Here is a 27,046-nt window from a genome sequence, read left to right on the forward strand (position 1 = left end):
GTTAACCAGCTGTTCGTGCAGGCACTGGTCACAGCATGATGCTCACATTTACTGTTGTTCTTTGTACTACCAAAGACAAAAGGTGACACCAGTGCAGATCATTAGCTTGTTTTATAAAGATTATTAATTCATTTTTTAAAAATATGCATCTATATACCAACTTCAGCCAACCTCAGGTATGGTCCTCAACAGGTTTTAAGAAAGAATGGTTCTTAGATTCACATTATCCTTGTTTGAGGTGATCTTTGGATACATATACTCAAAATGATCATAGACCTCTGAGGCACTCTCTTTTCAAATACAGTTTAAAATGCCTTCTGTGGTCATGTGTAACCAGAAACTCTCCATTGCATTTCAGAAAAGGCTTCATTTTTTATTTTTTATTTATTTATTTTTTGTTTGTTTCACACATGGTACAGCAGTAATTCATTCCTATACACAACCTTCCTTTCAATTAAAGTAACTGTTTCCATGCATGAAAAGGAAGAAGAATAAATTCTTCTTGATACCTGCCCCCTATCTGTGATAATACAAGTAGGCAACCAAAATTACACTCTGACAATTTTCTGCACATAACAAAACAAAGCAAACAGAACAATATACTCAACAATGAGCAATACCACTAAATCTCAAACTAAAAGGATAATTTTTCTTTTCAACTTCTTCATATTGATTTATCATTTTATTCTTATAGCAGATTTTAAATTGAGAAACATTTGCACAACACTTAAGATGATCACTGAGAGAATTCCAGTTTCTTATGCCTGTGACTGTTGGACACATTTGCCTTTGTGTGGTTCGAGCAAACCGGTGCTTAAAATAAAACTTCCTTCTGCCACACAATACAAATAAACTTTGTAACTTAAGAGGTAGTGTTTTATTTCATCAGGAAATATGGGTTGGAAAGAGTCGTCAGAGAGTTTTAATAGAAAGAAAGCTATTATTTTCTTTGGTTTGGTGTTAGACAGCTGTGCTATATGTCATGATACATTAACTGGTTAAGTTTAAATGAGGTAAGATTTGCAATGTTGCTAATGGCTTTACATATTGACATGGTTGTTGCAACATATATTATGCCAGACATATGTCTGAGATTGTGGCTGTTTATTCACATTCTGTTGGTAATTCTAGTTTGTTTTTTAACTTAAATGTAACTTATACATTTAAGTTTCAATGAGATAAAGAAATACTTGTCATTTCCAGTATGAGTGTAAGTGAATGTTATTAAATTAAACACAGTGACTCGTACGCTCTGTGGCCTGTGAACAGTCTGTGCCCAAAGCTTCAGCACTTGGCATTCTGCCGGGTCACCGTCTGTCCACAGAGCTGCAGTGCCAGTTTCACTTTCTGTCATATGTGTCACTCACTCTGTATGTCATCTGATGCTATTTTCTAAATATATATAGTAAAAATTCATTTTTTATTTTACCTCAGGTTTTCTATGTGGATACAGTAAGTTTGGAGTGACTGTGCTCTTATTCCATTAGCGTGCATTAGTGTAACTTGCTCCAAGATCTTGGTTTCCCTACACCAATATTGATAATGTCAATTAGCAACTTGGCATGTTTCCAAAATGACTCATCACCAGAATAAATTATAGACTTATTTTACTAACAAAATACCAAAAATGTTCATGTCATGTTGTTCTGATCCTATTTCCCTTTGGCATCAAAATAAAACACATTTCAAAATCAGGAATTTATGTTAATTCTTTTTCCGAGCACTGCAGGCACTGTCATAGCAGTTTAACACTTTATAGCCAGCAGACATCAACCTGCAGTTGTTAATAAAAGTCTCTTGCTCTGCACTATTCTAGTACTCACACAGTATTGCAGAGCACGTGTCTCACTCTGCACACCCCCAAACACACGGTTTTAGACGCAAATTCAAGAAGTCAACCCCAAATTTAACCCTGACAGTCTAGAGGCACTATAACCTGCGAACATAGCCCGGGATCTAGATTATCAACCGCGGCCCCTTTGCAACATAAAGACTATCGAACGAATATAAACACTCACAATCTAAAACCCCCGTAGCGGGAGCTCTCAGCTCAGAATCTAACCGGTGAAAGAACTTGGGCCCTCACGCATACAGTGTAATAAACTGTGGTGAATTTAGCCACTCGATTTCAATCTAGCGCTGCTGCAGAGACTTCGCTCACGCCCTTCCGCAGCCTGGGAGTGCCTTCCCGCAGTCCAGCGGAGTATGTGGGGGAGCCTATACTATTTAAACTTCAACCGTGACGAGGATCCCACACCTCGATTTAGCTATTCAGGGGTCCTCAACTCCCCAAGGTTGCTATCCTATCTCCCGTCCCACGGGTCTCGCTTTGCGTCCAAAGCGAGTGGAGTGAGCCATGCCTGAAGATAATTACTGTCTTACTTTCAGTCATCATCCGCAACAGCCAATTCGTATACTCGGCTTATTACACCCCAATTTAGTTGCTCTAACCACTGGGACGGATCACACACCACCTCTTTGTCTACTGCCGCAAACTGACACTGAGAATTCAATCAACTTGGCGAACAGACAATTTAGATATGCTAAAATATGCACACTTTGATTTAACAGGTGATGCTTACCTTTATTTTGAAATGACCCAGGTCTCTGTTTGCTTTGCTGGTTGAGCCCCCAGATCACCCAATCTGTCTTCCGTAGCCTCCTATTGGAATCCCGGACGAGCCCCCAATTGTTAATATCAGCACTTCAAGTTCTTTTGATTCCTCAGAGGCATCCAATGGAAGACAAAACACTGCTCAGTAGACCATTTAACATTTTATTACTTCTAGAAGGGACATGCGTCCTGCACGCCACGCTGCCGCGGTGGTGGTGTGCCCCTGACAGTTTTATTACAGAAGCTCTCTCATTCTATATAACTTTATAACACTTATTAATAAAAAGCATAGCATTACTGAGGCACTGAAAAATTATTTATTCCCAACAATAGTCACAAGATATAGGGGTATATGATTTTTTCTTTTCAAAATAAATGAATAAAAACAGACTATGAAAGGAAAATAACCTATACACACACACATCTAATGTAATAACCTTTATTCACATCAAATCACTACAACAGACAAAATTACCAGAATTACAGTTATTAAATAAAATATTTCCCCCCTTGACCTACCAAGTATAATCTAATATAGCTATTCAATCCCGTCTTCAAATGCTTAGTGCCACTGGGAACCTTTAAAAGGGCAATGAAGATGCCTGGGGACTCTATTGGCTGGCACACGATCAGGAGAAAACACAGGTAAGACAATCTTGTCATCACAATATTAAATTTGGGTATAACTTGTCTCTCCTACCTGTTAGGTTACACATCAGGAAACTTAAAGTAATGTTTTCCACCAGCTTAACCAAACTTCCAATACCAACTGAAATTCGGGGAGACCCAAATAATGGTAAATGTATAAAAGGTTAATTAAATCTTAGTAACAAAAATTGAGAAAATATTTTGTCATGTGGTGCAAAAGCAGAATCACTGCAGCTGAACATGACAAAGAGCAAGGAAATGACTGAGGACCAGAAAACCAGTGACCCATGTTTAAGTCTGTGGGTTCAGTGAGGACTATAAATATCTTGGAGAACACACTGACGGTAGACTGGACTGGGTTAAAAACACTACTGCACTGTACATGAAAGGCCAGAGCCGTCACTGTTTCTGGAGGCGGCTGAGGTCTTTTAATGTATGTCAGATCACTCTCGGGATTTTCTCTGGTTCTGTTGTGTCACGTGCCGTACTCGTCCTGTTGGTGTTGGAGGTACAAACAGACCTAATAAACTGATCAGCCAGGCCAGGATGATTGTTGGGGTGGAGCTGCAGAGGTGGATGCTGTCCAAGGTGAAGACAATGCTGGATAATACCTCCAGACCACTCCATGATGTGCTGGCCAGCCACAGGAGCGCGCTCAGCGAGACACTGAGATTACCCATAATGCACCACTGAACGACACAAGAAATCATTCCTGAGTGTGGATATGTCTCTGTGCAGCGCCTCCACCTAAAACAATTCTTGCTCACCCTTAATATCTGCACAAAGAAAAAGAACAAATATAATAATATGGGCAGCTCAGTGTCAACCATGTATTTAATTTTGAATAATCATACTGGGATATTTATAATTAGAGCTATTTATTGTATTTTGTAACTTTGTAATGTGGTGTATTTTTTAATTTAGCTTAGTTAGTTACTGTTGTAAATGTACTCAAATTAAAACGAATGTTGGTAAATATGTGCATGTGTGTGAATCCAAATATACTGTACATTTGATCAATATATACATGAAGTCTGAGTGTGTGTGTGTGTGTGTGGTGCAGGACGGGGTGGAAACAACACACTGGAGTCACTAATCTGATGTCTGACTTTCTAACGTCTTGTATTAAATTATTTTGTAAAGCAAATAAAAATAAATGAAAGGTGATTGACAAACACAGAGTTTTACATTTGAATCAAAAAGCAATTATGTTACAATAAATGTTTATCGTAAAATGTGCTGAAGATAATTAAATAAACTGAATAAAACATGAAGTGAATTATATTTAAATGTGATGTCAATTCTTCATGTTAAGAATAACAAGGCAAATGTAATAAAGTGATTTTAAAGTTTAAAAGAACAAACTTTGTGTTAAATCTTGTAAGCCAGGGAGATGAGAGAGATATAGGAGGTGTCATTGGATGATTAGATGTCAACAACTTGATTGGATGACCAGAATATGAAGATGTGAGGTCGAGTAGGAAAGGTGGGAGAAAGGGTGAGCAGATATAAAAGGTATGACCGAGATTCAGGGTTCTTCCCTTTTGTCTTCTGCGAGACGAGCAGTTCAGAAGATCTAAAAGGTTCACACAAGAAAATTCCAGCAGGGATGCGAGAGGGATCGACCCCGCCCGACCTCTGAACATGCTAATGGGTTTTGAGGTTCCTTTGGTTCCCCGTCTGCTCATTTTTGCCAAGTTAGATGGTTAATTCAGAAGGATTTTGATTTACGTCATACTTCCACTGAATGCCCAGGGGATGCTGCTTTCCTGTTGGCTGATTATCATCAACTCAGAACAAGGGGATAAACCTCTCTCTGCCAAAATAAGAACAAAATCAGATTGGCTCAGAGCAGGTTAGTTAGGTACAGTTGAAGTGATTTGATTTTTGGTTTATCATTCATTTTGCTTTTGCTTTGCTCGTGCTAAATTGCTTGAATAAAATTCTAAATTGTGGACATTCACTTTTAACCTTTTATGGAGCAGTAAAGGTCTGAGGATTATTCTTTATTACTGCAAATAGCTCTTACAGCTTTTCCCCTGGTGGCTGCAGTTCAGGTGGTCGAGCCTACCAGTCGGTTGGTGGGTCGATCCTTGTCTGCTCCAGTCTGCCAAAGATCTTTGGCCAAGATACTAACCCCACGGTGTCTGAATGTCTGTGGGATGGAAGCACGTACTTAGAAAGAGCATAGAATAAAGTGCTGATGTGAAAGTTGTGTACTACGGGTGCTCAGAGTAGAAGAGCACTGTATAAAAACCCGTCCATTTCCTTGGAGCCTGCTGTCCAGGCTACTAAAATCATTCCAGTCCCACAACCAGTAGGGGAACTACCTTTAACAGGTGAGACTGATGAGTTGTAGGACTACTAATGAGGACTGGGTGAGACTCAGATATAAGGAAAACGTGTTAATGAACCACATTTTTCAGCTTTTGATATTTATTCCCTTTTGTCTATTTGAAATTAGCATCATCATTAAAATGAAACACCAGCTGTTTAAAAAATGCAAACCCAAACCTTGTTTAACTTTACGTTAATCCAGCAATTTTTACATCAGTGCTGCATGTAAAGTGCTAATTTACCCCAAAAGTTTTGTCTAAACAATGTTTCAAATTGACATGTAGATTTATTTTTTTCTGTGCTTATAAAATGTTGTCAACGATGCATCTCTAGGCTGTAGGCTTAGTTATGCATGCAGTCTATTTTGAGGACATAGTGCTTTGAAATGAAGCACTGACTAATCTTCACACATCCTGAAGACTGCCTGATAGGCGTGCCTCTCTCTTTGGCTTCTTTGTGGTGAGATATGTGAGGGGAGAGAGAAACGGGGAAAAGAACAGGAATGAAAGACTGAAGGGAGAAGGAAGGCGAGCGGTGCCAGGACCCGTGGTCATCCTACAGGGGGTACGAGGCTGCCAGAGGCCTTGTAATCTCCCCTTACCCTGCCCTCCATCCCATCTCTCTCATCCTTTCCACTTCACCATGACAAACAGGATCGGCTCTCTATGAAAAAGCCAAAGGCTACCTCTTGTCTTTCTTTCCCCTTTCTTACCCAGCCATCCTCATCCCATTTGTCATTTACCCTGCCTCACTCTTGGTTAACTCACAGGCACTGGCTGTTGCTGCCTGGCTGTTGCTGCCCAGCTTGGCTGCCGAGCTCCCAGGCCTGGCAAGAACGCTCCACCAGTTCCCCCAGTGTCAGCATTTAGAAACCCTCTTAATGGGTTTAGGCACATTTGCTAATTTGTCAACAAGTTTTGGATGTGGAAGCTTCTGCCAAGCTGCTCGGTCTGGCACTTGACTGAAATGGATGTCTGCTGGCCAACCGTTTGTGTAGGCATGGGCAAAATCAAATTCAAAGGACTTTCAATACTTGACAGTGAGTGGCTTGTAAACAAATTATTTTTTTTTATCATTCTACATATTTATAGAGATGAATTCAGATGTTATTCAGATAATACTTTAGAATGATAATGAACTGAATAAAATTGAAATTTGATGTAAGAAATGGCACATTTCCTGAGGGCATGTTTGTGGTTCCTCAAATCAATTTGGTCATCACATAAAGTCCTTCCATGACATTATTGTGCTGTATCACTGGCCATTTGATTTATTTATACCTGTTTAAGTGTTTTTATCAGAAATCTAATCAGCCAATGACATCGCAGTGGGAAAAAAGGTGATTCAAGGCAGCGGTCCCCAACCCTTTTTTATCATGGACCAGTTTCACGTTGGACAAACTGTGTGTTTGGGTGATGTAATGCAAACATAATGATTCTTGAAATTTTCTTTTAAATGCAGCTCTCGTTTTGTTGGCGCTCTCCGATTCTTCTGCCCATCTTTGGCTTTCTCTCCATTTTCAAAGACACTCTCCAGTGATTTTTTTGTCTTTGTGTCATTTTGCGAGGGTTAGCTTGCAGACTTAATGATGCATCGAACGAAGAAAAAAAAGCTTTGTACTCTGTGATGTTTGTGTTATGTAAGTTTCCAGGTGGAGGCTGACCATTGGTGGAAGATGGAATGAGGCCGGCTACAAATTGGGACCTGACTGGGCCGGCAGCCTCTGCTACTTCCTGTTTGTAGCAAGCCGCGCGTTTGGCCCTGTGTTGTGTGTGACTGAGTTTCTGAGATGTGAAGAGCTAGGCTGCAGTGTAAAGAGTTTAGAAAGACCTCTATCTGGACGTGGTAGCTGTAGGGGTGGGAAGCCGCTTCTTTTAGGTGTTTTGTTAGGGAGCCGGGTAAGAGGCTTGTGTTTTCTTTTAGGGTTTTCTCACTATAGGTAAGTTAGTTCTGTTTCATTTCTAGTGTGTTTTGTTTGTTGTTTTGTCCAGGCCCACCCTGACGCTCACTACCTGTCGAATTAATAAAACAAATAGTGGCCGTGTGTTGTACTTCTTTGCTTTCTTTTTCTTGTTTTCCTTGTGTTGCACTCCGGCTCCCCCTAGGCCGCTGTGCTTTTCTTGACACACTTTAGAAGCAGCAGGGTTGTCAAAACACGACAACCTACCTCAGTATCGTTGTTGACCATGTCCATCCATTTATCACCAGAGCCCCCATCTTCTAATCCCTGTTTCCAGCAGGAGATCTGTTATTGTGTTATTGTGTCTTTGTCGCATAGCTCAAATCACCTCAGACTTATGTGACGGCTGTGTGCAGGCAGGAGTGGTAGTAGGAGGACCCAGTCTGCAGACACTCGGAGGCAGAACGTGAACTCAAAACAGCTTTAATGCTGAACTCAAAAGGGCAACAAAACTAGGAATACAAAATACACTGACGCTGACAAAACACACAGCTAGATGAGGGTAGATCACGACACGGACACAGAGAAACACGGGGCTTAAATACACAGAGGGAGCAATCAGGGAATGGGTAACAGGAGGGAAACACAGCTGGGGCAAATCAGGCCTAACGAGACAGGGGAAGTAAAACCAGATACATTAAGATCAGACCTGGACCTTCAAAATAAAACAGGAAACAACACAGACTGAAAATAATAACACAGAGCTGGAATTTAGCACAAGTTCCCTTTGAAACTTTAATATATAAGATTCCTATTTTTAAAAAAGTCACCAGAAGGAGGCAGCATTTACCAGACAGTTTAGTGCACATAAACTCTGCATAACAGTTTAGAGGCACGTTTAAAGGAAATTTGGTTCTTTTGCTTTGTGCTTGTAGAAACGAGGATGACAGGTACTATTTTAAGTTTAATAGATAGTAGGTACTTCTTCAAGTGTGTTTAAGCTATATTCTACAGCATTGTACACACTAGTACCTCCAGATGGTTTCAGAAGATTTTAAAAAGAAGCTCAGTGCAGCTTTGGTCCAGTCATGAAATAATTACACAGAGAAGCACAATCTTCTGTTTTCATAATATACTCAAGGTCACATTGATTCAGATGAGAAATACAACACTGTTTCACCAGTTTAACTTGCCTTGAGATTAAAAAAGTGTACTAGGCATTTCAGAGATTAAAAAATTACTTGTAATTTGAATACTCCCATTAAATCATTAATTCATTTAATTAAATGTAATTAAATCATTAAATCAGTGCCTTTTCTCTTGTGTGTTTTCACCAATACAGGGTTTCTAAGCACAGGAGACCAGGCAGCCAAGGGCAACTATGGGCTGCTGGATCAAATTCAGGCTCTCAGGTGGATCAAAGAAAACATCCAGGCCTTCAAAGGAGACCCAAAGCGAGTGACCATTTTTGGCTCTGGTGCTGGAGCATCGTGTGTCAGCCTGCTAACCCTCTCACATTACTCAGAAGGTACATGTTCTTTTTCACGGATCAACCACAGTAATATATGGTCAAAGCAGGGGTCTTGTCATCAGTTTATAATTCCTGCTGTTATTTTGATGCAGAGTGGATTTCACATTAAAAACAAACCCACAGTGAATCATGAAGCGTGGAAGTTTTTTTTAAAGCAGACCTGAAATGATAACACATTTCATAGTAGAGGAAACAATGTAGCAAAAAGACATCTGTTTTCTCTTGTTTAGTTAAAATTAAAGGGCATCATAATGCTAGGGTGGCTCAGTGGTGCAGTGGTTAGCACTGGCACCTCACAACCAATCCAGCCTGGGGCTTCTCTGTGTGCAGTTTGCATGTTCTCTGTGGAAAAATAGGCATCCATTAGGTTAGGTGTACTGGTGATTCTCATCATAGGTGTGACGATTAGCATCCGGCCTTGAATGTAGGATGCTAATTGTGCTAGAATAGCTGGGATATGTTATGAATAGTGGAGTTAAAACCGAATACATTATGAGAGTTGAGGCATTTGCATTTTTTACTACTAACCACGACTCCTACAGTATTACATAGATTCATGCAGTTATTTAGATCTATCCCTCACTTACCCTTGATATTAAGGATGCAAACAAGTAGCTCCTGCATCTGTTTCCTCTTGCTTTACATTTACATACATCTATGGCAAGGGGCATGTGCAATAGTTAACAATGGCAACACTGTTTTGAAGTATTTATTTGTCCTCGAGTGAATATATGTATACTTGGGTAATCAGATTTTTCTCAAACATAGACTGGATTCATTTATATTCAGTTAGCATTTTTATATCCAGCAAATCAAACACTTAATTGACTTTTACTGTGCACAGCAGCTAGAGGTCGATGGGCAATTTTTGTAAACAAAGAAACAAAACCACAGAAAAGAGAACATATAAACCTAAGCTCTGCTCAGCTGAAGCGCTTCAGTTTGTATATCCATCGCCCCCGCCTGTTCACCGTGTGTACTTTGTAACTTCAAACAAGAAATATTCCTGTATGAAAATGGAGTGTTTGCTCTTTGTCTCTTAGATTATTTCTAATACAGAGGACACTTCATACGTATGACAAACATGCACGTTCCTTGGGTTGTTTATCATATCTGATACTGAAATGCAGTCTGTAGTCATTTACACTGGAGCATGAGGTATGAATGAGAAAAAGACTCATCTTACATCTTTGTTTACAGACAATAATATGGAAAATTTTAATTAAAAAAAACAAACAAACAAGCAAAAATCAGGATTTGGAAGATTTGGAAAACACACAGTTCCCCTACAGCTGTCCTCTCTTTGTGATATGAAAACTTTAGAAAAACAAAACTCTGCACAAAATGTATATTTTTATCTTGCTGGTAAAAGTCTCTTGGTCGCTTTACCAAATATGCAAGGGACGATTTTTATTTCTTTATGTCTTGGTGTTTTATTTTCCTTATCTTGTACTTGAATAAACATGAATGGCTTGATATACACATATAAAATCCCTTGTGTTCAACTGCTGCAGCAGTCATGGTGCCCACACACCCTTGTAGGCAACCTTCATTTTATCAGACTTCACAAAGGAAGGTATTGTCACTTGTTGCCTCAGTTGGATCTCTGTTGTAAAGCTGCCATAAAGATTTATGTAGCTTCAACATTTGCATTAGCAGCATACCAGAAGCTGATAACACTCTCACTCCTTCAGTGTGTATAGTTTTAGAGTGAACATCTAACTAACAGTGACAGTGGTGAAAGCTTGTACACGACTAACCAGGCTTTATGGGAAATATCTGCTCTGTCTGTATAACATACTTTTCAACTCCGGCTGAGTCACCACTGTGTTTGCATGAATATAAATAGAACCCATGGAAAGAAAGGATTTTATACATGACTTCAGTATTCCTACCGTGCTGTGGCCCACTTACTGACTGGCAGCTCGAGGAGTCATGCTAACAATGTTCCAGAATGTGGAACCAGCCTGAAGTACAGTAACAGCAAATATCTTCTATAGTTTATCATTCCTTCATTCGTTAGAGACAGAAAGATGTAAATTAAATGAATTATTCTATTATTTGCTATGAAATGTGCGCTGGAAATAATGGAGACATGGCTTCTTAGAATTCTGTTATACTGGTCTGCATTCCCAGTGTTATTTGAGAAGTCTCACCCACATCACATCATCATGTACTAATGTGTAGTCATGACCTCTTTGGCAACACGTTTTGTCACACTTTGTACCCACTTAGTACATTTTGTTATTTTTATTTTTTACATGTAGGGTAGATGGATAGAGATGTTTTCTGTAAGTGTTGAAGTGTTGGAGGACTGGCTAACCAAACAGAAACTAACTCTAACTAACAAATGAATCAGCTACTAATGGAGGAGATGCCTCCATAATGGCTAACTGAAGGCCAGACAGCCCTGATCCTCAAGAATCCCCAGACTGGTCCCATCCAACTACCAGCCATTACCCTGCCTCAGCTTAACATGGATGCTCCTGAAAGACATCATAGCGGCTACGATGAACAGGCTCAATACATCAGCAGGGCCCAGAAAGGAACTGGCAGAAACACCAGAGGGGCAAAACACCAACTCTGAGTAGATAGAGCAGTCTCTCGAGTCTGTAAGACCAGACTAACCGACCTGTGCACCGCCTGTATTGACTATAAGAAAAGCTGCAACACTGCATCAGACATGGATCCAGAAATCCCTAAAACAGTACAAATTCAACAAGACCCAAATTTTTGGATATAATGCAAACGCCATTAAGTGTGGGATTTCCCAAGTATTAACCTGTCCCCACTGCTGTTCTGCATAGGCCTGAACACTCTCAGCCAGATCGTTAATAAGACTGGCTACAGATACAATACAATACAACTTTATTTGTATAGCACATTTAAAAGACCAGTGGTACATCAAAGTGCTTTACAATAAAAACAGGAAAATTAAGACAATAAATAAAAGACTATTAACAAAGTACCACATATGTCATCAGGTTAAGGGCACTAATTATACAACAATAAAAGGGAATATAAGAACAAAGTTACTAAGAACAGATATAGCTAAAAGATCCATCCATCCATTCACTTCCGCTTATCCTTTTCAGGGTCGTGGGGGGCGCTGGAGTCTATCCCAGCTGTCATAGGGCGAGAGGCGGGGTACACCCTGGACAGGTCGCCAGTCTGTCGCAGGGCCAACACACAGGGACAGACAACCATTCGCACTCACATTCACTCGCACATTCACACCTAGTGGCAATTTGGATTATCCAATTAACCTATCCCCACAAGCTGCATGTCTTTGGACGGTGGGAGGAAGCCGGAGTACCCGGAGGGAACCCACGCAAACACGGGGAGAACATGCAAACTCCACACAGAAAGACCCCGGCCTGATGTTGGAATTGAACTCAGGACCTTCTTGCTGTGCGGCAACAGTGCTAACCACCGTGCCACCGTGCTGCCCTAGCTAAAAGATAAAGTACATAAATAAGAAATTGAACCAGATATAAAATAGGGACACTAATGGAAAAGCTTAATGGAAAAGCTATGTGGAATAAATGAGTTTTTAAATGGGATTTAAAAGATAAAACGGAGTCTGACGCACGGATAGCGATAGGAAGGTTGTTCCACAGATTCGGGGGGATTGCACTACCTGAAGGCAACATTGGAGATATTGAAGACAGCTACAAGTACCTTGGTACAGGCAAATGGGAATGATGAAGAGCCCACTAAGAAAGCCATAAACACTTAATTCCTTCAGAGAGTAGACAAGTCCTGAGGAGTGAGCTGAATGGGAATAACAAGATCTGGGCAATCAATGCATACACCCTGCTGGGATCATAAGTCCTGCACCCTGAGACCGTAAGCTAAGCGGAAGGTGGCCAAGGACTAGTGAGTGTCAGAACTACTATCCAGGATAAAACAACAAAGACCCATGAGTGCATCAGGAAGATGACCAAAACTCGTCATTTGCTTAATGAATACCTCAAGCAGCAAAACCCAAGAAAGAAGAGGAGCCATAGAGGGTTACTTACTATAGTCTTACAATAGAATAATCAAATTGCTTGACAATTCGTTCTCCAACATCATAACTGTGCTTGTCTTGCTTGGTATAGTGTTAACAAACAAGTGGCAAAACATTTGCTTTATCAAGGTGAAAGGTTGCCTAAGAGAGTTGAGGCTTTGTTAAAGGGGGTCGTACCAAACACCGACTTTCTAGCTTGTTTGAACTTGAAAACTCAGTTTTTGTTTCATATGTTGTATTTCCATGTTCAATAAATTGCTGCATTAGTTTTTAACAATGTGTGACAATGAATCTGAAAATAACTTTCACTGAATTTTTCAGCGATTCTGAATTCAATTAAATGGTAAAAGGGCATGTACTCAGCAATCACTGTAACCAGACAAAAAGTTAAATAGATTGGAGTGCCATTAGAATCAGAATCAGAAACTTTATTGTCATTGTCAATGGTACAGCGAAATTAAGAATGTTCCCCGATCATTGCATCATCCCTAGCAATATCAAAATATAAATAAAACAATAAAATTCAATAAATAAAATAGATAGAATACTTAAAATACTAATAAGACGTAACAGTAAAACATTCACATACATTCCCACATACATGCTTCAGACCGTGCATAGATTAACACAAGAGTAGGGATGGGTATCGTTTAGGTTTTATCCGATACCGGTGCCAAACCGGTACTTTTGAAATGGTGCCGGTGCTTAAACGGTGCTCAAACCGGTGCTTAAAGAATGGAGAACACAAAATTGGTCCAAAAACCTCTCATGTTCAGTTGTTTTTTTGTAAAAAGATAACAATGTTAGCCTTTTCTGCAGCTATGGGGCATATATGGTATCACTCTTGGCTGGAAGCAGCTTAAACAATGGAAAAAACACAAACTTTGTCCAAAAACTTCTCATGTTTAACTGTTTCCCACTTTTTCTTTGGTCATTTTAGCCTTTTTGTCCAGGGTGAAGGGAGTATCTGCCATCAAACAAGAAGACAGCAGCATGTAGCTATGATGGTGTTTGCTAGTTCACCTTACATGCATTAATGTAATAACGTGGTTAGCCTACTCAACGTAAATTACACACGAACAACATTAAGCTACTCACGCAGAGAAGAACGGCTGCTGCTGCATCATCATCCTCATCATTTCTGCTACACTGGCAGGGCTAGGGGCCAGGACGCTCCTCTTCGGGTTTTTGGGGGATGTTGCTAACTCCGGGTCCGATAACAGGCACCACACTTGCAGTAGATGTGCTCGGTGTGAGGTCTCACAGGAAGCTATCAAATACGGTGCATTTCTCGGCTTTAAAAAAAACGCTATGCGTCGCCAGGTGTTTCATCGGATTTGAGGTGTTACCTCCTTTGACAGTATCACAGTATCAGCTTAAAGCACTTGTTGCAGATGCTGAGTTTGCATCTTTTGCTGTGAAGTACAGCCAGACTTTTGACCGCTTCGCCTTGGGCATTTTTAATCTGTAGCTCTGCTCTAAAAGAACGTACGTACCTGGACCCGCCTACTATCCTCGGAAACGTAAAATGATTGGCTAGAATCTAAAGTGTATCATTCCATACCAGTTGGTGGCGGTAATGCACCTTTCAGTTGTTTGCCAACCGCCAATACAAATGTAAGGAAGAAGAAAGTGTATCACAGCTCAGGAAAAAAAAGCACCGAAATTAAGCACCGAAATGTTCGCTGCTTTTCGGTCTGGTTACTACCGTTTATGTCAGAACCGGTGCCATCATGGCACCGGATACCGGTACCCATCCCTACACAAGAGTGGCGTGATGGACATTTTTTTTGTAGCATTCAGATGTGTTATTGCAGTTGGATAACAGCTGCAATAACACATCTATTTTGAAAGAGAAAAGTACTGCCGATTTTGCAATACCAATTTAAACCATAAAGCATGAATACAGTGAAGTGTGTATATTACTAACACGAATTCCAATCTCAGATCTGTTCCAGAAAGCCATCATCCAGAGTGGCACTGCTCTGTCCAGCTGGGCAGTCAACTACCAGCCTGCCAAATATACAAGAGCCCTGGCTGAGAAGGTGGGCTGCAACATGCTGGACACCATCGACCTGGTGGAGTGTCTGCAGAAGAAGAACTACAAGGAACTAATTGAGCAGTACATCACACCCGCTAAGTACCACATTGCCTTCGGGCCAGTGATCGATGGTGATGTGATCCCCGATGACCCCCAGATTCTCATGGAGCAAGGGGAGTTCCTGAACTATGACATTATGCTGGGGGTCAATCAGGGTGAGGGGTTCAAATTTGTTGATGGCATTGTGGACAGTGAGGATGGCGTGTCTGCCAATGATTTTGACTTTGCTGTTTCTGACTTTGTTGACCATCTGTATGGCTACCCCGAGGGCAAAGACACTCTCCGTGAGACCATCAAGTTCATGTACACTGACTGGGCTGACAAGGAGAACCCAGAAACTCGCCGCAAAACCCTGGTGGCTCTGTTTACTGACCATCAGTGGGTGGCACCAGCTGTGGCCACAGCTGACCTCCATGCTCAGTATGGTTCGCCCACATATTTCTATGCTTTCTATCACCACTGTCAGAGTGACATGAAGCCCAGCTGGGCCGACTCAGCTCATGGAGATGAAGTCCCATACGTATTTGGGATCCCCATGATCGGCCCAACGGATCTCTTCAACTGCAATTTCTCCAAGAATGACGTGATGTTAAGTGCTGTTGTTATGACCTACTGGACGAACTTTGCTAAAACAGGGTAAGTGCTTCTTTTCCTTGTTATTTCTTGTCCTTCACTGCTCTTTCTATTTAATGCCTCTACAGAATCAGTAGTATGAAACTCTTCTGAATACGTGTAAAATAACACAAGACAAACAGACAAATAATCAGATTCAGTAAAAAGATTAGATGTTATAGTCCCTGATATTGCATTGCTTTTCACTAGCTGGGCCCACGTCCTCATATTTAGGTTTGACAGCGTTTTAGTAGGTAAAGGTGATGCTTTGACATGAATTGAGCTGCGGTTTTGGGAAGGCCTCAAAGGGGACTGGCGACGGCTCCCAGGCCTGGCAGATCCTCATGGACTAAATAGAAGTGAAGAAGTTAAAAAATGGAGACCAAGGAGGGAGGGAGGGCACGTAAAGGAGAATGATCAGCTTGCAGAACTGGGGGAACCTCTGTAGATGACAGCTGGAAGAAGCGTGTTTGGAGCACGATCTGATATCCTCGTGTTGGTGTTGTTCCCAGATCATCATACTAAAGGTTGTTCCAGGATCAACATTGCAAGTGACCAATCAGAATGTTGTGATGTCATACTTTTGCGACTTCGGGAAAAACCGACGTAAAAGAAAAGACTGTACTTAAGCTGCGAGAAACCGCCTTTGTCCGCCGATCAACGGACCCTAACCCTGACCCTAACCCTAACCCTTTAATAAACGCTAAGCAGAATTGATATTGTCCTTGCAACATTGGAATTTCATAAATGCACGAATGGGTTGGTGCGCAAAAGAATAACGTCACAATAATGTGATTGGTCACTTGCAATGTTGAACCTGGAACAACATTTTCATGATGATCTGGGAACAACAGCAACACGACGATATCAGATCATCCGTGTTTGGAGGCGTGGTCCTGCTCCTGAGATTCCAATACATAATCTCCAATAAATGGAAAGAATCTTGAGGGATGGCTGTTATGAGTAAAGCCCAGAAACTTTACCAGCAGCACACATCGTTGTGTGCCTCAACTTTCAGTCTTTTACCCAAGCTAATCTGCCATTCTTTTGGGATCAGATTTATTTGAAATGTACTTTCTTTAAAGCACTATATGGAAGAAACCAAATTCATATTTCCATATTGCTACCCTCTTATTCTCATAACTGGTTTAATTGTACTGTGAGTGAAGTGGCAGCCTCGCTTCTATCAGTCTGCCCCAGGGCAGCTGTGGCTACAACTGTAGCTGCCTCCACCAGTGTGTGAATGTGAGAGTGAATGAATAGTGGTATTGTAAAGCGCTATATAAATGCAATCCATCATTATTATTATTAAGTGGCAAAAAAGCATCATAAAGTGTTTTTTGTTTCTCAAGAAACCAGCTCCACGTGTTTTCATGACTGTAGTGGATTCAAATAGTCATTTAATTACTTCTGTAGTTATTTTTATTTTTATTTTCAGTTAAAATTTGCACTGAAGTCAAGAATCTGAATGTGACTGTGAAGACATAACGTGTGATTCAAATCATTTTTGTTACTTGCAAACACCTCCGTGACCCCTAATGGGCAATGGATGACTCCTCCTATAAGGACAGAAATGTTTGATCATAGGGTAAAGGTGATCACTTGAAATAAGACTGTCATGATTTAGATGAAAGAAATATAGCTGGATCCAATCTATTGCAGCAAAATGACCTCCAAACCCTAATGAGATGCATTTATTGTATGTTTGTGACACAATAAATGACAGTATGGTGGCATGCATACACGTCAGGTAACCTATAATACGCACTGTGTATAAATACTTAATATTCTAAGGATAGACAGAACATAAACTCTTGCTAGCTTAGAGTTTGAATGATTAACATGTGAGTCAAAAAGATCAAGTGGAGGTTAATAAAACAAGTCAAATCCTCCAGCTGCTGCAGCAGTGCTGGTTTGATGAAAGGATTTTCTTGCTGTTTATATTTGGATCACGCTTTTGCTTCACACACACCTTGAGATTAGGTATCAGCGTGTTTGCAGCCCAGTCATACTGAAAATTCACTTTAAGGTGAATAAATAAAGTCATGATCAGCTATATAATCTGTAATCTTGCTGCTTTTTTAATGGGCACAGAATAAAGTCATGAATCATGGCAGAGTGATGGGGTTTTTTTTTTACTTTTCCTCATATTACTACAGGGAATTGGACAAGCTGAGCATGATACCATATGTGCATGTTAACCAAAAGAAATTAAGGCCAGCATATAAAGTTAAATCATTTCTTCCGCTTATCTAATTTAAGGGGTTGCTGGAGCCTATCACAAGTCGCCACTGTGTTGTAGGGCTAACACAGAGTGACACACAACATCCACACTCACATGCACAACAATTGGCAATTCAATAAAACCAGTTAACATAATCCCATTAACTGCATGACTTTGGATTGTGAGATGAAGCAAAGTACCTGAAGAGCACTCACACAGACACTGGAAGAACATTGAATTCAGTCCAGTTCAATTTTATTTATGTAGCACCAAATCACAACAATGTGCTTGATATAATAGGATAAAGACCCTACAGTTTGGATCTTTAGCCATCAGAATTGTTGTCTGAAGGCCAAGAAAGATGCCAAGCGGATCCAAGTGGATCATCATGGCCTTGCCATTTCGGTCCATTTGATTGACCTTTATTATAATTATGTATTTATTTATTTTCGGTTAATACAAACGGGACAGACATGACTGGGGGATAGGACAGGGAGAAAGAATGAAAGAAGGAGACGGTGAGAAAGGGGGGAAGAAAGAAAAAGAAAAACAAACAAAACACCTGGATCACCTGTATGGAGAAGAAAAAACGGAAGAGAAAACAAACAAAAGAGCAACATAATAAAAACAACACCATCACAATAAACTAGCTAACAGTAGATAACAGTAGATACTAAATATTACATGTTATTGTGCAGCACGCAAGATCAACAGCGCACAATGTGCTTTGTGGTAGCAGCCAAGAAAGGTGTAGTCCGCATCTGTGCACACCTGTGTGGATCAGCATGCTTGTATTCCAAAGGTTTCTCCATGTAACAATCTGCTAGGGTATGTGGGGAGTCATAGCCCCGTCCCCCAGGGCATGAAGCAGGTATGGAGGAGATCCAGGCCCCAGAGTACAAGGACCCGAGGAGGACCACCAGGGGGGCAACTGTGCCACCCTCCTGGGAAGAGCTGAGGAGAGCCCCAAACGAGAGGTCACCCAGCAGCCACGGAGCAGAGGCCAGAGGGGGTTGCAGTGGCGTGCCCGCGGGCTCTGCCGGCAGCCAGCTGTGCCAGAGAGGACCGAGCCTCAGGCCCAGAGGCCTGAGGGTACCCCACCCCCCGGAAGGGGCCCAGCCGGGCCACAGGCGCCACGCCCCGCCAATCGGCCACCAGGAGTGAGCACCCAGCCCCAGACACCAAGAACCACCAACATCTGAGGGCATCAGCCACCGGCAGGGAGTGTGGTGAGGGGAGATAGGCCTCCATACCTCGGAGAGGTGGAGTCTAAGACCCAATCTGACACATAGACACAGACGAACAGGCGCACGCGGACACAAACGTGCATTCCCACCACCATATACACAACCAAATACTCAGCACTCACCCAACGTGGAGACAGACACAACTAGACACTGCACAGACAGTCACACTCCCCAAACATGGGAGTGTGACTGCAAGCGGACCACCTCCTTATCTGCAGTAGCAGGGAGGCCCCGCATCCCAGACCCCAATCCAACGGCCAGCACCTCCTCCCAGCCCCCCAGCCCCCCAGCCCTGACGGTTAACAGAACGGGGGTGAGTGGAGACCCCAAACCTCCCTACGCCCGCTCATATGTAGTGTTGCTGCGTGTTGTTCTAAAGTGCATTTAAAACACAGGAGAGCATGGTTCCTGCTTCCTCTCAGAGAGCAGCACGGCTCCTCCCGAAAACCCTCAGTATCTATATGCATTTAAAATTGAGGGTAGGGCACCAGCGCCAGAGGTGGGTTTGACTACACAGACCGTCCTCTGGATGCTCTATGACGTGCCCACCCCCAAGGCCCTATATGTATGTTTTATGAGAGTACGAGTATGCAGATGTCTAGGTTGCAGAATAAAACTGAGACACAGGCGGCCAGAAGGGGACAGAGGGTGAGTGCCTCCCCTGCTCCCTGGTGACACACCCGCACCCCAAGCCCTGTGTGTGTGTGGGTGTGGAGGAGCGGGAAGAGGGAGGCAGCTGAGGATGGGGAGGGAAGAGAGGGAGGGGCAAGCGGCCCCTCCCTGGGGCCAGCTCCCCCGCTGACCCCAGTAGGCACCCCCACACTCTGGAACCCACCAGGGCAAGGGGGCCCGGCCCCATCCGGACCGGGACCCACAGCAGCAGCTGGAAGGGATGCATCGGAGAGCAACTAGGGGTTAGTATCTCGCCAAAGGATACTTGACATGCAGACTGGAGGAGCCAGAGATTGAACCACCAACCTTCGGATCAGTAGATGACCTGCTCTACCTCCTGAGCTACAGCCACCCCAAGTGGGAAGTTAAACCTCCAGCAGAACCAGGTTCAGGGAGGGGCGGGGCCATCTGCTGCAAATGGCTAAGGGCGAGGTGTGCGAGCCAAGACAAAAGACACAGATGTGGACAAAGACACAATGTGGAAGAGAGCCAAAGATGAATAATGATGTTTAAATGCAGAGGTGTATAAACACATAGTAAGTGAAAGCATGCACACTCCAAAGCACCCCAGTGTGGATGGTAGATGGGAGACCTACTTGCTATGAAGTACGAGTGCTAATCGCTGCATCACTGTGCTACCCCAGGCTTTCATATTCAGATACACACAGCCCACTGCTGGTGTTTTACAAATAACTTGAGTCTTGAGTAAAAAGGAGGAAAAATAAACTGCTCTCCTGAGATCAAAGTAATTAAGTATAATCCCAAACAACATTTAAGATTAAGATAGAGCTAACCGCGATGACCTATGTAATGTGAACTTACCGTTGATCCTTTTTTTTTAAAGATCACCATTTTAAAACTGACACTACAAAGCACGTTGTTTGAGATAACAGCTGAATAATAAGTGTACATGTGGGTTTAACTGCACGCTGAATATTCAAAACACATCAGCATAATTCTTTAAAGAAGTGGGTCTGTGAAGGTTCTCAGTCATCCAGGTCATCGTAGTCAAAGGAGCTTGCAAAGAAAAGCGTCTGGACTTCTTTAAGTTGCTTGAAGACGTTTCACCTCTCATCCGAGAAGCTTCTTCAGTTCTAAGGTCAAATGGTGGAGAGTCCCAGATTTAAACCTAGTGGGAGTTTCCCCCCACCATCTGACCATTTGAAGCTCCTCGGATGAGAGGTGAAACGTCTTCAAGTAACTTAAAGAAGTCCAGAAGCTCCTTTGACTTTAAAGAAGTGGCATATCATCAAAAATAGTTTATCTGCCTTTCATGGCTGCCACTTAAAGATGAAGCGTTTCAATATGACTGGAACATGCTGATGTGATGTGTTGGATGATGCAGTGACAGCTGAGTTTCAGAATATCAGCTGTAGAAGGATAGCAGGCATAAGTTTTAGAGGTTTTGAACTTTTGAGTTGCCAGTGCACTGATACAGGTATGTGTAGGGAGAGTCTAAGGGGCTTGGAAAGAAAAGCGTCTGGTTTTCTTGAAAACATTTCATCTGAGAAGCTTCTTCAGTTCTAAGAGCAATTGGTGGAGAGTCCCAGATTTTAAGCCCTATGGGAGTGTCCCCAAGAGGGTCATGGACCCCCTATTGATCCTCTACCTAATCACACAAGCCAAGGTGTGAAAACAGGTGTAGGTCACAATCAGCAAGTTTTGGGTAAGCTCACTGTGAAACCTAGTCTCACCCTATCATATGACTTACTGCGGTCAAATGGCTCACGATCTATGTGGGCATTAATGCGTCTGGGAAGGATCTCAGAACCGCATCATAGATGGCAGACAGTTGGTGTCGAAAGTAGGGATGCAACGATACCAATTTCTTCAAACCGATACGATACCGATACTTGGATCTGAGTACTTGCCGATACAGAGTACAAAAAACAATACTTCTACCACACACACACACACACACACACACACAAATACAATTAATTGGAAGACAGGTTTTATTATATTCCCTGCCGATAAAAAATAAAATCTTAATAAAAATGACCACAAAAAAATTTCAAGTGAAAAATAAGCACTTCTGTTAAATTATTGCAGAGTCTCCACATTGTAATTTTACAAAATATCACTGAACTATTGGCACTGTCTCGAGCTTTCAGAATAATAAATAAACACTTCTGTTTGGAATAAAATAAATACAAATTAGGTTTGAGAATAAAATAAACTTTTAAATTATTGCAGAGTGTCCATATTGTAAACAAACAAAATTATTATTATTATATAAATAATAAAATATAAAAAAATATAAAATAAATAATAAATAAAATAATAATTGGCCCCCTAGTGGCCAATCTAAAAAACTACAACAGAAATGACAAGCCACCCTCTGATTAATGAAATAAGTTGGTATCGGTTCATGGTATCGGTTAACTTTTACGAGTATGAGTACGCACACATTTTACAGTATCGGCCCCGATACCCGATACCAGTATCGGTATCGGTGCATCCCTAGTCGAAAGCTCCGCCCTCTGTTCAAAGATGGTGGCGGCACGATGACCTGGATGACTGAGAATCTTCACAGACATACATGTAGGGAAAGGAGAAACGTGATTACAGGCCCATTACATCTGTGTTGCTGCTGACTGGACTGAAAACAGTCTTTTCGCAGCATCAGAGCACCTTCCCTTGGAAACAGCGAATGTTTTTCAGGCAGACGAACAAAAGTTGAGTCTCTCTCTGTTCAGTCCTAGAGCGATTTTAATATTGAACTCTCCACAACTGATTTAGAAAGTGGAAGAATCAGCAGTATGTCAGCCTTCACTGCTTTAAATGCTTCCTCTCTTTGTCTTTTATGAGTTTTATGAGTGCCATATATTTCCCATTTTTCATGAAGTGATATCATAAAAGCTGCATTGCAACTGCAATCTTAAGTAATGTTTTAGACCGTGTTCACTTCATAAGATCATCATTTGCTGATTCACCTCTCCCAAAGTATTTGGCCTCTACCTCCTTCCCATCACTGTAACTCAGATTAAAACAGGATTGAAACTATACATCTTTTTATATTTTTTAATATACTACTTTATTCATAGATATTTTAAGCTGGGACAAAGTAACACTGAAAGTATCTGTTGCACCTCTGTAGTGACATTGCATTGCAGCTGTGAATTATAAAACATCTGCTTTATGGACAGGAACACAGATTTAGGATTCCAACGTACAGCAAGAGTCGCTGTTTCCAACAGATGGGATGCTTGATGGAAACATGGAAGAGGAGTATATATTTTGCTGTTCAATAAGCACGGAGGACCTCAAACATTGACATTTCTTAAAGCTGATGGGGGTGGCATATTGTTCCAGCATATGTTAGTGCTGAGATGACAGGCCTTAAGTGAAACCTCGCCACCTGCTAGCAACACCTAATGTATGAGTCCATATGTAAGCACCAGTTGGAGGGCGAGCCTCGCAGCGTTGCTGTGATCAACCTTTTTAATGAGAGGACAAATTTATGAAATGGCACAGGTGGTGCTGGGAACATATTACACTCATGTCTTTGAACTGGAAACTCTACAGAAATATTCTCTATGGCCTACATTAGCTGTTAGAATATCGAAAGCATTAATACTGGGAAGTGTTTAGGTATGAATGCCACTGATGCTGGGGTCGGGTTGTTGTTGGTTCGGTTTGTTTTCTGTGTGTATCTGGATTCCAGACTTTTTTTCCTTACTTGACATGAAACGTGGGTTTACATAATCAGACACCCATCCATGCCCAAATGATATCTCTCCTTAACATTTTATAGGAGGTTTTTCAAATGTGGCACTCACTCGCTCAAAGGTAAGAGATTCAATACAAATTCATGTCCTCCACACAAGGTAGAAAACCTGCTGTAATTCAGCTCTGTTATTCAAAATGCTGCAGCAAGAGTCCTGACAGGGACTAGAAAGAGAGCAGATTTCTCCTGTTTTGGCTTCCTGTTAAATCCAGAATTGAATTCAAAATCCTGCTCCTCACATACAAGGTCTTAAATAATCAGGCCCCATCTTATCTTAATGACCTTGTAGTACCATATCACCCTATTAGAGCACTTCGCTCTCGCTCTGCAGGCCTACTTGTTGTTCCTAGAGTATTTACAAGTAGAATGGGAGGAAGAGCCTTCAGTTTTCAGGCCCCTCTTCTGTGGAACCAGCTTCCAGTTTGGATTCAGGAGACAGACACTATCTCTACTTTTAAGATTAGGCTTCAAACTTTCCTTTTTGCTAAAGCATATAGTTAGGGCTGGACCAGGTGACCCTGAATCCTCCCTTAGTTATGCTGCAATAGACGTAGGCTGCCGGGGGATTCCCATGATGCATTGAGTTTTTCCTTTCCAGTCACCTTCTTCACTCACTATGTGTTAACAGACCTCTCTGTATTGAATCATATCTGTTATTAACCTCTGTCTCTCTTCCACAGCATGTCTTTATCCTGTCTTCCTTCTCTCACCCCAACCAATCACAGCAGATGGCCCCGCCCCTCCCTGAACCTGGTTCTGCTGGAGGTTTCTTCCTGTTAAAAGGGAGTTTTTCCTTCCCACTGTCGCCAAAGTGCTTGCTCATAGGGGGTCATATGATTGTTGAGTTTTTCTCTGTATCTATGAAGCGCCTTGAGGCGACTTTTGTTGTGATTTGGCGCTATATAAATAAAATTGAATTGAATTGAATTGAATAACAGAAGGTGGTGAACAAATATTTGAATAGGTCTGGACAGATATGGATGTAAGTACAATGCAGACTGCTTAGCAGATACATACAACTGCAGTCTTCATTTTTGTGAAAGTTCTTGAAGACGTTCAGAAAGCGAGGGTGGCGTTGTGCTGGCTACATAGCAAGAAAGTTCTGGTTTTGAGCCTTTTTGTCAGCTGGGGTCTCATTTTGTGTGTGTTTTATTTCTAAATTATTGCTAAACTGGACACATCAAGTCATTTTTCTATTTTAAACTAAAGACTCTACAATAATACAGAGTAAGCATTTGGTGACAGCTGAAAAGAAAAACTCCCTAACAACAGGAAGAAACCTCTGTCAGAATTAGACTTGGGGAGGATTTAAAAGTAGAACGGGAGGCAGAGCCTTCAGTTTTCAGGCCCCTCTTCTGTGGAACCAGCTTCCAGTTTGGATTCAGGAGACAGACACTATCTCTACTTTCAAGATTAGGCTTCAAACTTTCCTTTTTGCTAAAGCATATAGTTAGGGCCTGCCGCAGCATGGTGGTTAGCACTGTTGCCTCACAGCAGTTTGATTCCACCGCCTGGTCTGGTCCTTTTTGTGTGGCGTTTGCATGTTCTCCCTGTGTTTCTGTGGGTTCTCTCCGGGTACTCCGGCTTCCTCCCACAGTCCAAAGACATGCAGATAGTGGGGTTAGGTTAACTGGTAACTTTAAATTCCCATAGGCGTCAATCTGAGTGTGAATGGTTGTTTGTCTCTGTGTTAGCCCAGCGACTGACTGATGACCTGTTCAGGGTGTAACCTGCCTCTTACCCTAAGGACAGCTGGGATAGGCTCCACCCCCACCGTGACCCTGAAAGGGCTAAGTGGAAGAGAATGGATGAACACGTCCATCCATCCATCCATCCAACACTTACCACCTGAAGGCTTTAAGATAAGCTGGGCCCTGATTATTCAAGAACATTCAAGCCAATATGGGCAAAATCTGCTCTCTCTTTCTAGTTGATCCAAAATGCTGCAGCATTTTAGCATTCCTGATAATAAATACAGTAGTCCAGCCCAGAAGAAATGCATAATGTTGTTTTCTATGCAGCACCTGAGAAAAGATGCTTCTGATTTTAGAGCTATTACACAAATGCAAGAAAGCAGTCCGACATTTGTTTAAAATGTCCGTTGAAGTCCAAAGTAATGCCATCCAGAGTTTTATCTGAATTTGCTATGCCTTCTAATAATGCTGCCTAAGCAAACCCTGTAACACCACAATTAGACCTGTGTGAAGAGAACTCCTCATTTACATGAACAAATCTGTTAGATAGATTCAAACCATTGCAGTGCAGTGCCTTGATTACATACGGCATCTGCTAATCTCAAAATAAGGCTATTTGAGTTTTACCCAACCTGCAAAGCCTCCAAGGCCAGACAAGCTCAGGGTAGTACAGCATAAGCTGTGGCTTTGAGTTCTGTATACCAGACATGTGAAACATTAGTAAATACAATTTCCATCCCATAAATGTCTACACTAATGTATTTGTTTAGCTGTTTATTTATTTGGTATATAGCAATACATTACAGTGGTATATTTATTTTTTTGCTGCTGTGTAAATACTATGGAAAAAATACAATCACATAGAGTAAAATGGTAAATGGCATTCATTCATTAGCATATTTGGTATTCAGACTGGAGGAATCAAAGCACCAAGCTTCCAATTAGCAGATGACCTGCTCTGAGCTATAGCTTACAAAAAACAGGTTTAATAAACATTTAAAGGATTACAAAATGAATACATCTTCTTAACCTTAAAGACCAGCAATTTAATAACAATATAACATTATAATGTAGTTTGATTCTCCAGTTCTCCAATATCTAGCCAGTTTTACTAAGCTCCTTATATATTCTGATATATATAAAGGTACACGTACAAGTGTGTGTGTGTAGGTGTGTGAGTTTTCTGATAATATATGGAATAACATATCGAGAACTGTGATTGGAGAACTCTTCGGTCAGCTTTTTCTCCCTTAAGACTTTATTTCATTGGACAAGGTCATGTTTCGAGCCCAGATAAGACACTTTAACCCTTTAAAGCCGGTCGGAGCAGCACGCTCTGTTTTGTGTAACTACTTTTAAATCCCGGTAGCACTGCAACCACGTGAGCTAGCGCAATAATTTTTTTTGCATATGAAACCGGAGGAGTTGTACTTACATCTTATGCCATCAGCTTGTCCTCGGTCACAGTTTCCTTCCACATGTAGCTTTGCAAAAACTGCATAAAAAGCGCTTGCAGCAACACAAACATAATATTCCAGAAACATGCTTTGCCGATCCAATCAGCTGTTCGTAACACTTCCTACATTGGATTAGACGTCAGTGCGAACTATCGCATGTCCGCCATGACCTGCCCAAAGTGACGTCATTTTGAGGAAATTTTGTTTTTTTTACCATCAGGGCCTCATGAGCCTATACTGGTGTTTTTAAAAGTTATGTTTGACTTT

General features: G+C 41.6%; 1 protein-coding gene and 1 long non-coding RNA gene across 2 annotated transcripts in view; one reads left to right on the top strand and one right to left on the bottom strand.

Moving 5' to 3' along the window:
* Window positions 1-27,046, bottom strand: part of LOC146492421 (uncharacterized) — a 425,011-nt gene that overhangs the window by 343,956 nt on the left and 54,009 nt on the right. The gene's annotated exons all lie outside the window — the stretch shown is intronic.
* Window positions 1-27,046, top strand: part of nlgn4xa (neuroligin 4 X-linked a) — a 125,300-nt gene that overhangs the window by 82,600 nt on the left and 15,654 nt on the right. Inside the window, exons 4-5 of the mRNA XM_085151409.1 lie at window positions 8,842-9,027; window positions 14,990-15,779. Coding sequence (XP_085007535.1) covers window positions 8,842-9,027; window positions 14,990-15,779 — 976 coding nt within the window. The remainder of the gene's footprint in view (window positions 1-8,841; window positions 9,028-14,989; window positions 15,780-27,046) is intronic.

This window comes from Neolamprologus multifasciatus, chromosome 23, assembly GCF_963576455.1.
Source record: "Neolamprologus multifasciatus chromosome 23, fNeoMul1.2, whole genome shotgun sequence".
Lineage (NCBI taxonomy): Eukaryota > Metazoa > Chordata > Actinopteri > Cichliformes > Cichlidae > Neolamprologus > Neolamprologus multifasciatus.